We start from the raw sequence: 12,793 nt of genomic DNA, 5'->3' as shown, positions 1-12,793 counted from the left end.
CACACGGACGCAGATGTGTTCAACCCACAGAAAGATATATGACGGCCTTCAAACAACTCGGGAAGACTGAGTGGATTTTCCCAATATAAGCCGGGGAAAAATCCATTCAACAGAGATCGTCAAGGGCTTCGGCCCCCACCACATCTCGTCAGAGGCCCTGGGCCCCACCTCATCTCAACGCCGACAACGAAGAAGTTTTCGTCATCCAGAATGACGAGGTTCGCGGGGTAGCGACGTGCAGCTACAAGCCGAGGTCTGCACCACCTGAGAAGAATTGCTACCCTGAGTCGCCGAGCTGCGAGTGAAGCCAACAAAGACGCCAACGTCCACCTTGCCACGAACGAAGCATCGCTCCTCGTCAGAGTGACGACCAGCGAACAACCCGCAGGAAAGGCGGAGATCGCCAAGCGAGCAAAGCAGAGAGCGTGAAGCAGTGGAGAAAGCCTGGTCAAACGGCTGTGAGGAGGAGGACAGCGCTGTTGAATGCGCCTTGTGTCTAATACACACCCAGATCAACCAGCATCAACCAAAACCGACTCGTCATCCCGCAGTGGAGAAAGAGAGTCAAAGTCTTCTGAACGAGCGCCACCGAGCGCCACCGAGCGCCACCGAGCGCCACCGAGCGCCACCGAGCGCCACCGAGCGCCACCGAGCGCCACCGAGCGCCACCGAGCGCCACCGAGCGCCACCGATCGCCACCGAGCGACAACGAGCGACACCGAGCGACACCGAGCGACACGAGCGACCGAGCATCTTCAAGGACAGCATCGTGCCAACTCGTCGTCCAGCAGTGGAGAGAGAGCGAGGGAGCAGCAGGGGCTCGCGGCGGCCACGCCCTACCCAGAGAAAACTTCTGGCCGCTGTTCGTATCCTCTCACACCACACAAGCTAACGACACAACTCCCGGCTCTAAGAATTAATTAATATTAAAAGGGGACAACGCACATACAGCACGCACACGAATAAAAAAAAATTGTCATTGCGTTTCAGAAAGGGTTGCCATTTCGAGGTGGTGCGTTCAATATCAACGGATCGTGCAAAGCAGTTGCTGCCGTCGAGTTACATGAATAAGAAATGTTTTAGTCATTCATTTTCGTTAACTCCATAATCATGCCAATGAAGAAGTATTTTTAGTCATTCATTTTCGTAATCACATAATCTTGTCCATGAATTTATTGACGTATACTTGCTTTCGGATAAGAGAGTGTCATGTGCTTATTTAGAATAAAATTGCTTAACACCAACTGTTCGAGTGCTTCTTTCCAAGTCCATGCAAAACTATCTTATTCTTGATAACTGTATCCTGCGATGAGATATGAAAATGGAGACCTAAAATAACATAAACACACTAAGATAATCGGTAAAGTTTAATCGATGATAATCGTGTTATCCTGATTGATATAACAATGGATAAACGAAGCTAAGCCTAATTATCATAACTGCTCACAGTAACATAATCGCAAGCATCCGCATAAATTACTACGATTATCTCCGCGATTATCATAATTTATGCATATAATTACACACATTATCATAATTTATGCATGCCAATACACACATTAACATAATTAATGCGATTTGCGCATTTTTCGGAACATTATTAATTTTTATTATTTTTATCAAAATTTCATAATCCGACACATACAACACATGGGTGGATAATACCACGCCTGTCCATCTTTGTCTCCCCAGTATTAATATTTACACACCATACCGAGTATTCATTTAAAGCTGAGTCGATTTCGGGGAGGCCCAGTGCCATTTCAGATATTCGTCGGTGATGTTGGCTCTGAGCGGGAATCGAACTCTAATGGCCGGGTTTGTAGAACAGCGCACGAACCACTGCGCCACCGCTCCCCACACACGAGACGCACACACGCATGCACAAAGACAAAGATCCCCCATATAGCCTTGAACAGACTGTTGGGTGCTGTTAGCAAGCACCTATGAAGGCCAGCACGGCACACGAGGAAGTGAATGGCCAGGACCACGCCCGGCCGTCTTTGTCTACCCAGTGACGATGTTAACACACAAATACTCATTTCAGGCTGAGTTGACCTATGAGAGGCCCCAGACCGGTTCAGATAATGGTCACTGATGTTGGCAAGGATCGGGAATCGAACTCGGGTCACCGGCTTCGTAGCACAGTGTGCTCGCCGCTACACTCCCGCAGCACAATAGTCTCACACACACACAGGTGCGTTGTGGGGTGTGTGGTGCTGTGTGAGTGTGGTGCTGTGTGGTGTGGTGCTGTGTGGTGTGGTGCTGTGTGGTGCTGTGTGGTGCTGTGTGGTGCTGTGTTAGTGTGGTGCTGTGTGTGTGGTGCTTTGTGAGTGTGGTGCTGTGTGTGAGTGTGGCGCCGTGTTGGTGTTGGTGCCGTGCGAGTGTGTGTGGTGCTTTGTTAGTGTGGTGCTGTGTAGTGTGGTGCCGTGTGTGTGTGTGGTGCCGTGTGAGTGTGTGGTGCCGTGTGAGTGTGTGGTGCCGTGTGAGTGTGTGGTGCCGTGTGAGTGTGTGGTGCCGTGTGAGTGTGTGGTGCCGTGTGAGTGTGTGGTGCCGTGTGAGTGTGTGGTGCCGTGTGAGTGTGTGGTGCCGTGTGAGTGTGTGGTGCCGTGTAGTGTGTGGTGTTGTGTGAGTGTGGTGCTGTGTTAGTGTGGTGCCGTGTGAGTGTGGTGCCGTGTGAGTGTGGTGTTGTGTGAGTGTGAAGCTGTAAGCACCAGGCTACTTTGGGCTCGCCTTCCCATCAACCGGAGGCGAGGAGTGGTGGTCGTGGTTCCTTATGCCCCCACCGAAGACGAACATCCGTGGAGGGATGCAGGCAAAGCCGATGAGTCAGAAGCCTTCTATGACCTCCTGTCACAGGTGCTGGCTAAAGTGGCCACTCGGGACAGAGTCATCTTGTTGGGTGACTTCAATGCCCGAGTTGGTCATGATGCTGGCACCTGGTCTGGAGTGATTGGAAGGCATGGACCAGATCAGCTCAATAAAAACGGTAGGAGGCTGCTAGATTTTTGTGCAGCCCATGGGCTTGTAATTACCAACACGCTCTTCCGGCATCGGCGCATCCACACAACATCATGGATGCATGCCGGGTCCAAGCAAGAACATCTGCTGGACTACATAGTGACGGACCAGCGGATGCGAGCCCATGTCCTTGACACCAGGACCTACCGTGGAGCTGTTCAGGTTAATTGAGAAAAAGCGACAGGCTCACTCTCATCGGCTACAGCATCCCACGTCAGAGAATGAGGAGGTTTACCGCAGCCTTCGCTCAGAAGTTCGGAGAGCCGTAAGGCGCTGCAAGGATGGGTGGTGGTCGCGGGTTGCTGAGGAGATGGAGTCTTTCTCAGTGGCCCGCGATCACAAATCACTATTTAACTCCATCAAAAAAGTAACCTGCAGCGCCACACCTATTACCATCATTAGGGGAAAAAACGGTGATCCAATCTCCGACCCCCAGGAACAGGTTTGCAGATTTGCTGAGCATTTCTGTGAGGTCCTGGGGGAGGGAAAATCTCTCAGCCAGGAAAACATCATGGCACAAAGTGGGGATAACCCTGCTGAGGCTGCGGTGCCTCAAATATTGGAAGAGGTCACCCCCTGTGAGTGGCTGGCTGAGGTGCCATCTGTTGAGGAAGTACTGAAGGCGATCCGGAGTCTGAGACCAGGAAAGGCACCGGGCAGAGATAATCTCCCAAGCGAAATGCTGAGGGAGGGTGGCGCTTGTGCACAGACTGCCCTATATGACATCATAACAACAGTCTGGACCGCTGGACGGGTACCGCAGGATTGGAAGGATGCCCTGGTGGTCCCCCTCTTTAAGAAGGGGGACCGCACAGACTGTAACAACTACAGGGGCATCTCACTCCTCAGTGTGCCGGGAAAGGTCCTGGCAAGGATTATTCAACATCTCCTTGCTAGGCACGCTGAGGAGAGGCTTGCGGAACCCCAATGCGGTTTCAGGAAAGGGCGGTCCTGCACAGATGCCATATTTTCTGTCCGTCTGCTACAACAGAGGTGTAGGGAATTCCAACAAGACCTACATCTCTGCTTTATTGACCTGGTCAATGCCTATGATACCATCAGTAGGCCTGGGCTCTGGGTTGTTCTTCGTGCTTTCGGAGTCCCTGACCCTCTGCTCACGATCATTAAGGACCTTCATGATGGTGAGCGGGCCCGGGTAAAACTACGTGGCCGGGAGTCGGAACCTTTCCCTGTACACCTTGGGGTGCGACAGGGATGTCCTCTGGCTCCCACATTATTTAACATCTATTTCGACTGCGTAGTTCGTGAAGCCTTCAATAGCTGTACCGGGGGAATTTCCATTTGGTACAGATATAATGGGAGGCTGATCAACGCCCGGGTGCGATCAAGGGATGGCTCCCTATTGGTCAACTACGTTATGTATGCCGATGATTTGGTAATAGCTGCTCATTCAGAAGAGGAGTTGGAGACGCTGCTGCTGAGACTGGAGCGTGCCACTAAGAGGTGGGGCCTTACCATCAGCCCCACCAAAACTAAGCACCTGCCTGGGTATTTTGTACCATCGGACACTCCACCCCCACAACTCCCAATCGGTGATGGGGAAGTTGTGGAGAGAGTGGAGAGTTTCCCATACCTGGGCAGTGTGCTTATGACCGGCTCCAGTTTATCAGCAGAGGTCTCACTCCGAATCAGTCGAGCGGCAATATATTTTCATCGGTTGCGTAACGCTGTGTGGAAGCTACCTAGTCTGTCGCTCCGCACGTTTCTTCAGGTCTTCTCGGCCACGGTCATTCCCTCCCTTCTCTACGTTTGCGAAACGTGGACCCCCCTAATGGAGCATATTCGCCGGTTGGAAACATTTAGGCTGGCCTGCCTACGATCCATCCTGGGTTTAACCAGGCTGGATTGTGTGAGGAGCTCACGAATCCTTGAAAGATCTGGGCAAAGTCCCATCGGTGAGCTCCTCTGGCAGGCAAGGCTGCGTTGGCTGGGTCATGTAGCCCGCATGCCCAGCCACCGCATGCCTAAACAGCTTTTGTTCGGCCGGATCGAGGGGGCTAAACGGGCGCGGCACGGGCTCGAGAAGAGATGGAGTGATGTGGTACAGGAGGACGTGGAACTGAGTGGACTTGCCGATGACTGGTACCAGCAGTGTCAAGATCGGCCTCAGTGGAGGAGGCTCGTGAAGGACGCTACTGGGCAGTTGGAGGCAGTCGCCCTCCAACAACAACGAGGGCGGAGGAGCGACGCTCACAACAACGAGCGGAGCGCCGGGTGGCTAAAGCACAGCAAGTTGGTACAGTAGGGGGCACAGGTGGTGCATCAGCCAGTCATCTCGGACATCTCAGTCAGTCGACCCGTGGCACCTGCGTCTGCCCCGTGACCTCCTGTCAGCGGGCGTTCGACACTTCACGTGGCCTCAATGTGCATTTGGCTTGGCACAAGCGTCGTGGTGACGTCACCGCCACTTAGTGGCGAATGGCGGTTGTTGTGTGGTGCCGCGTGAGTGTGTGTGGTGTCGCGTGAGTGTGTGTGGTGCCGCGTGAGTGTGTGTGGTGCCGCGTGAGTGTGTGTGGTGCCGCGTGAGTGTGTGTGGTGCCGCGTGAGTGTGTGTGGTGCCGCGTGAGTGTGTGTGGTGCCGTGTGTGTGTGGTGGCGTGTGTGAGTATGGTGCTGTGTGAGTGTGGTGCTGGTGTGCCACGGTACGGCGGTGGTGTGGCCGGGACCTGTGTCTTGCCGCCGGTGCTCTCTTGTATGAGCGAGCGGGAGAGCGACGTGCTCACCACGACCGTCTGGAAGAACGACCCGAAGATGTTGCTCACCCCGAACGCAAGCAACTCCTGTGGATAATCATCAACATCGTTATCAGCATCGTTATCATCATTAACGCCATCAACATCATCAACATCATATCGTCATCGTTAAAATCATTATCAACAACATCATCAATATCATCACCATGCATCATAGTCTTAAATATAATGAACAACAAACAAAGGCAAAGATTCCCTGTGTAGCGCGCTTATGTGGGTGGCCAGCATCACGCCCGTCCGCCTTTGTCTCCCCAGTGCTGATGATGCCACACTGCACCAGGTACTAATTTAAGGACCAGTTCAGATAATCGCTACTGATGTTGACCGTGGCTTGGTAATCTAACTGAAGTTTGATTACTTGCCCAATGCGCTAATCACTGCACCACCGCTCTCCACGTTGTGATGAACAACCAATGCCATCATCAGTAGCAGTGCAGCTGGCAAGCCAGCGTGGTATAAAAGTTAAATAAGTAAATAGTTAAATGATGGAGGGGCGAGGGAGACAGACGCAGTCACAAGGACCTGTTCCAGATGCAACGCATGGAAGATGCGTGTCTGGGAATCCCATTTAGTGATTTACACGTATCGAAGAAATCTGATTACATCCCAGTCACATTGTTTCATCTACCAGCTGGCTGTCTGGTTATCCAGTTACTGGGTCACATGCTTATCTGGTTACCTCCTTATTAGGTCACCTTGTTAACCAGTTATTTGGTTACAAGGTTACCAGGTCACCTGGTTACCTGGTTATCCGGCTACCTGATTACCAGTTCATCTGGTTACATATTTGCCTGGTTAACAGGTTACCTGGTAACCAAATCATCTCGTTACCAAGATATCCGGTTACTACCTGGTTACAAGGTCACCTAGTTATCTGGTAACCAGGCGACCTACTTACGGGTACCCAGTTACCTGGTTGCTGTCGATAGCGTATCCGTGCTTCTGTGCGAAGATCTTGCTGAGTGACAGGGGCACCACGAAGGCCACGATCGCTATGGCAAACGCATCCCCGATGATCTCGGGGAAGAGGCTCACGTCCGGTATAACCGGAGGAGCCAGCCTGGGACGACAACAACAACCATAAAAAACAACAACAATCACAGCAAAAACAATCACAACAATTATAAAAACAATCACAATAAATAGAATAACAATTACAACATCAATAATAAACTTGTTATGCACGCATATGTTACGAATGTCTGATCCAACAACAATTACAACATCAAAGTTCCTCGTACGCCAGACAGAACAGGTGAGAGCCTGAACGGGTGATGGCCTGTACAGGTGATGGCCTGTAGAGGTGATGGTCTGTAGAGGTGAGAGCCTGAATGGTTGAGAGCCTGGACAGGTAATATGCCTGGACAGGTGATGGCCTCCTGGAAGGTGGATGATGGGTGCCTGGATGCAGGGCCGGATCAAGGCGTGGGGGCTTTAGGGGCTGCAGCCCAGGGGCCTCCGCCAGCTGGAGGGCCTCCGCCAGCTGGAGGGCCTCCTGAGATTCAGTGAAAAGTTATTTCATTTGTCAATGTTGAATTTTATGTTGTCGTTAGCCATGTAAAAATAAATTTAAATTTTCTTTAACTTTGTTTTCCTTTTGAAAATATGACTGGGGGCCTCGCAGTAGCTGGAGCGCAGGCGGCCTACACAATCTTAATCCGGCCCTGCCTGGGTGCTGCTGCCTGTGCGTGGCAGTTATGGACGGACCATTGCCGCGGGTGCGGTCGCCTGGAAGATAAACGCAGCTCGGCCAAGGGCGGTCCCCGCTGTTTTTGTTGTTGAACGTCGTGACAATGCGCGTCGGGGTCGTGGAGGGCTAACGACGTTTAATGTGCATTGGTATCAGCATGACCACGTGGCCTTGGTGGTCATGCGATGGATCCATTGCTGCCCTCGTACCGCGAGAGGGCGGCAGAGGGCCGGAGGAGGGCAGTGGGCAGCTGGTCCCTGGTGGGGGGTGGGGGGTGGGGGGGCTGAGGAGGTTGGGGCCTTAATCGGTCGGCACTGGGAATGCAAATGAGCCAGCGCCGTTCTGCATGGCAGTAATTGAATTGTAGAGGTCATCAGTTTAAAATGAAAAGTCAATGTCTGGCCCCTGCCTTGCCGCATGTCATCTTTGTATGGTACAGATAGTTCGTGGATCTGTGTGTGAGGGTGTGTGCGTAGTGTGTGTGTGTGATGCTTTACCCTTTATTTAACCCGGAGATTAAGCAAGCCCATTGAGACACATTGCAACCATACTGACTTTCTGCACTGCGTGTGTCCGCGTGCGTAGTGTGTGTCTAATGTGTGTATACTGTGTGTGTTGTGTGTATATCGTGTGTGTAGTGTGTGTGTAGTTTGTGTGTAGCATGTGTAGTGTGTGTAGTGTGGTTGTACCGTGTGTGTAGCATGTGTAGTGTGTGTGTATCGTGTGTAGTGTGTGTCTAATGTGTGTATACTGTGTGTGGTGTGTGTATATCGTGTGTGTAGTGTGTGTGTAGTTTGTGTGTAGCATGTGTAGTGTGTGTGTAGCGTGTGTAGTGTGTGTGTAGCGTGTGTAGGGTGTGTAGTGTGTGTATACCGTGTGTGTAGTGTGTGTAGTGTGGTTGTACCGTGTGTGTAGCATGTGTAGTGTGTGTGTGTAGTGTGTGTCTAATGTGTGTATATCGTGTGTGTAGTGTGTATATCGTGTATGTAGTGTGGTTGCACCGTGTGTGTAGCATGTGTAGTGTGTGTATCGTGTGTAGTGTGTGTCTAATGTGTGTATACTGTGTGTTGTGTGTATATGTGTGTGTAGTGTGTGGTGTGTGTAGTGTGTGGTGTGTGTAGTTTGTGTGTAGTATGTATAGTGTTTGTAGCGTGTGTAGTATGTGTGTAATGTGTGTCGTCTGTGTATACCGCGTGTATTGTGTGTGTAGCGTGTGTAGTGTGTTTGTAGTGTGTGTGTAGCGTGTGTAGTGTGGTTGTACCGTGTGTGTAGTGTATGGTTGTACCGTGTGTGTGGAGTGTGGTTGTACTGTGTGTAGTGTGTGTAGTGTTTGTATCGTGTGTGTAGTGTGTGTGTAGTGTGGTTGTACCGTGTGTGTGTAGTGTGTGTAGCGTGTGTGTTGTGTTGTGGCGTCGCGATCAGCGCATTTTCATGAACTGGTCCTGGGCATCTCCTAGATTAATTTGGCCGTCAAGTACCTGGGGAGACAAATGCGGCAGGGCATTGTGCTGACCTCAATACTCCATCAGGTGCCGCTAAAAGCACTTGCCCCAACAGTCTGTTAGAGATAGAGGGGGGACCTTTGTCTTTGTCACTGTGGAGGTGAGTGTGTGAATGTGTCACTGTGCAGGTGAGTGTGTGAATGCGTCACGTGCAGGTGAGTGTAGTAACGTGCCACTGTGTAGGTGAGTGTAGTAACGTGTCACTGTGCAGGTGAGTGTGTGAACGTGTCACACTGCAGGTGAGTGTGTGAATGTGTCACTGTGCAGGTGAGTGTGTGAATGTGTCACACTGCAAGTGAGTGTGTGAATGTGTCACTGTGCAGGTGAGTGTGTGAATGTGTCACTGCCGATGAGTGTGTGAATGTGTTACTGTGCAGGTGAGTGTGTGAATGTGTCACACTGCAGGTGAGTGTGTGAATGTGTCAATGTGCAGGTGAGTGTGTGAATGTGTCACTCTGCAGCTGAGTGTGTGAATGTCACTGTGCAGGTGAGTGTAGTAATGCGTCACTGTGCAGCTGAGTGTGTGAATGTGTCAATGTGCAGGTGAGTGTAGTAACGTGTTACTGTGCAGGTGAGTGTGTGAATGTGTCACACTGCAGGTGAGTGTGTGAATGTGTCACTGTGCAGGTGAGTGTGTGAACGTGTCACACTGCAGGTGAGTGTGTGAATGTGTCACTGTGCAGGTGAGTGTGTGAATGTGTCACACTGCAGGTGAGTGTGTGAATGTGTCACTGTGCAGGTGAGTGTGTGAATGTGTCACTGTGCAGGTGAGTGTAGTAACGTGTCACTGTGCAGGTGAGTGTGTGAATGTGTCACTGTGTAGGTGAGTGTGTGAATGTGTCACTGCAGGTGAGTGTGTGAATGTGTCACCGTGCAGGTGAGTGTGTGAATGTGTCACTGTGCAGGTGAGTGTAGAAATGTGTCACACTGCAGGTGAGTGTGTGAATGTGTCACTGTGCAGGTGAGTGTGTGAACGTGTCACACTGCAGGTGAGTGTGTGAATGTGTCACTGTGCAGGTGAGTGTGTGAATGTGTCACTGTGCAGGTGAGTGTAGTAACGTGTCGCTGTGCAGGTGAGTGTGTGAATGTGTCACTGTGTAGGTGAGTGTGTGAATGTGTCACTGTAGGTGAGTGTGTGAATGTGTCACCGTGCACGTGAGTGCGTGAATGTGTCACTGTGCAGGTGAGTATATGAACGTGTCACTGCAGGTGAGTGTGTGAATGTGTCACCGTGCAGGTGATTGTGTGAATGTGTCGCGGTGCAGGTGAGTGTGTGAATGTGTCACCGTGCAGGTGATTGTGTGAATGTGTCGCGGTGCAGGTGAGTGTGTGAATGTGTCACTGCAGGTGAGTGTGTGAATGTGTCACTGTGCAGGTGAGTGTATGAATGTGTCACTGTGCAGGTGAGTGTGTGAATGTGTCACACTGCAGGTGAGTGTGTGAATGTTCACACTGCAGGTGAGTGTGTGATTCTGTCACTGTGCAGGTGAGTGTAGTAATGTGTCACTGTGCAGGTGAGTGTGTGAATGTGTCACTGTGCAGGTGAGTGTGTGAATGTGTCAATGCAGGTGAGTTTGTGAATGTGTCACTGTGCAGGTGAGTGTGTGAACGTGTCACCGTGCAGGTGAGTGTGTTAATGTGTCACTGCAGGTGAGTGTGTGAATGTTTCACTGTGCAGGTGAGTGTAGTAATGTGTCATACTGCAGGTGTGTGTGAATGTGTCACACTGCAGGTGAGTGTGTGAATGTGTCACTGCAGGTGAGTGTGTGAATGTGTCACTGTGCAGGTGAGTGTGTGAATGTATCACACTGCAGGTGTGTGAATGTGTCACACTGCAGGTGAGTGTGTGAATGTGTCAATGTGCAGGTGATTGTGTGAATGTGTCACTGTGCAGGTGAGTGTCTGAATGTGTCAATGCAGGTGAGTGCGTGAATGTGTCACTGTGTTGGTGAGTGTGTGAATGTGTCACTGTGCAGGTGAGTGTGTGAACGTGTCACACTGCAGGTGAATGTGTGAATGTGTCACCGTGCAGGTGAGTGTGTGAATGTGTCACTATGCAGGTGAATTTGTGAATGTGTCACTGTGCAGGTGAGTGTGTGAATGTGTCACTGTGCAGGTGAGTTTGTGAATGTGTCACTGTGCAGGTGAGTGTAGTAATGTGTCACTGTGCAGGTGAGTGTAGTAATGTGTCACACTGCAGGTGAGTGTGTGAATGTGTCATACTGCAGGTGTGTGTGTGAATGTGTCACTGTGCAGGTGAGTGTAGTAATGTGTCACTGTGCAGGTGAGTGTGTGAATGTGTCACTGTGCAGGTGAGTGTGTGAATGTGTCAATGCAGGTGAGTGTGTGAATGTGTCACTGTGCAGGTGAGTGTGTGAATGTGTCACTGTGCAGGTGAGTGTGTGAATGTGTCACTGCAGGTGAGTGTGTGAATGTGTCACTTCAGGTGAGTGTAGTAACGTGTCACTGTGCAGGTGAGTGTAGTAATGTGTCACACTGCAGGTGAGTGTGTGAATGTGTCATACTGCAGGTGTGTGTGAATGTGTCATACTGCAGGTGTGTGTGTGTGTGAATGTGTCACTGTGCAGGTGAGTGTAGTAATGTGTCACTGTGCAGGTGAGTGTGTGAATGTGTCACTGCAGGTGAGTGTAGTAACGTGTCACTGTGCAGGTGAGTGTAGTAATGTGTCACACTGCAGGTGAGTGTGTGAATGTGTCATACTGCAGGTGTGTGTGTGAATGTGTCACTGTGCAGGTGAGTGTAGTAACGTGTCGCTGTGCAGGTGAGTGTGTGAATGTGTCACTGTGCAGGTGAGTATAGGAATGTGTCACTGTGCAGGTGAGTGTGTGAATGTGTCACACTGCAGGTGAGTGTAGTAACGTGTCGCTGTGCAGGTGAGTATATGAACGTGTCACTGCAGGTGAGTGTGTGAATGTGTCACCGTGCAGGTGATTGTGTGAATGTGTCGCGGTGCAGGTGAGTGTGTGAATGTGTCACCGTGCAGGTGATTGTGTGAATGTGTCGCGGTGCAGGTGAGTGTGTGAATGTGTCACTGCAGGTGAGTGTGTGAATGTGTCACTGTGCAGGTGAGTGTATGAATGTGTCACTGTGCAGGTGAGTGTGTGAATGTGTCACACTGCAGGTGAGTGTGTGAATGTTCACACTGCAGGTGAGTGTGTGATTGTGTCACTGTGCAGGTGAGTGTAGTAATGTGTCACTGTGCAGGTGAGTGTGTGAATGTGTCACTGTGCAGGTGAGTGTGTGAATGTGTCAATGCAGGTGAGTTTGTGAATGTGTCACTGTGCAGGTGAGTGTATGAACGTGTCACCGTGCAGGTGAGTGTGTTAATGTGTCACTGCAGGTGAGTGTGTGAATGTTTCACTGTGCAGGTGAGTGTAGTAATGTGTCATACTGCAGGTGTGTGTGAATGTGTCACACTGCAGGTGAGTGTGTGAATGTGTCACTGCAGGTGAGTGTGTGAATGTGTCACTGTGCAGGTGAGTGTGTGAATGTATCACACTGCAGGTGTGTGTGAATGTGTCACACTGCAGGTGAGTGTGTGAATGTGTCACTGTGCAGGTGAGTGTGTGAATGTGTCACTGTGCAGGTGAGTGTCTGAATGTGTCAATGCAGGTGAGTGCGTGAATGTGTCACTGTGTAGGTGAGTGTGTGAATGTGTCACTGTGCAGGTGAGTGTGTGAACGTGTCACACTGCAGGTGAATGTGTGAATGTGTCACCGTGCAGGTGAGTGTGTGAATGTGTCACTATGCAGGTGAATGTGTGAATGTGTCACTGTGCAGGTGAGT

The 12,793-nt window shown here is 50.8% G+C and overlaps 1 protein-coding gene across 1 annotated transcript in view; it reads right to left on the bottom strand.

Annotated features, from left to right (window-relative positions):
• Nucleotides 1-12,793, bottom strand: part of LOC144729967 (chloride anion exchanger-like) — a 135,722-nt gene that overhangs the window by 30,627 nt on the left and 92,302 nt on the right. Inside the window, 2 exon segments of the mRNA XM_078610396.1 lie at nucleotides 5,708-5,821; nucleotides 6,707-6,854. Of these exon segments, the coding sequence (XP_078466522.1) occupies nucleotides 5,708-5,821; nucleotides 6,707-6,854 (262 nt within the window).

This window comes from Lampetra planeri, chromosome 34 (genome assembly GCF_965212315.1).
Source record: "Lampetra planeri chromosome 34, kcLamPlan1.2.h2, whole genome shotgun sequence".
Lineage (NCBI taxonomy): Eukaryota > Metazoa > Chordata > Hyperoartia > Petromyzontiformes > Petromyzontidae > Lampetra > Lampetra planeri.
Note: the sequence above shows the minus strand (reverse complement) of the source record. Positions and strands in the feature narration are given on the sequence as shown.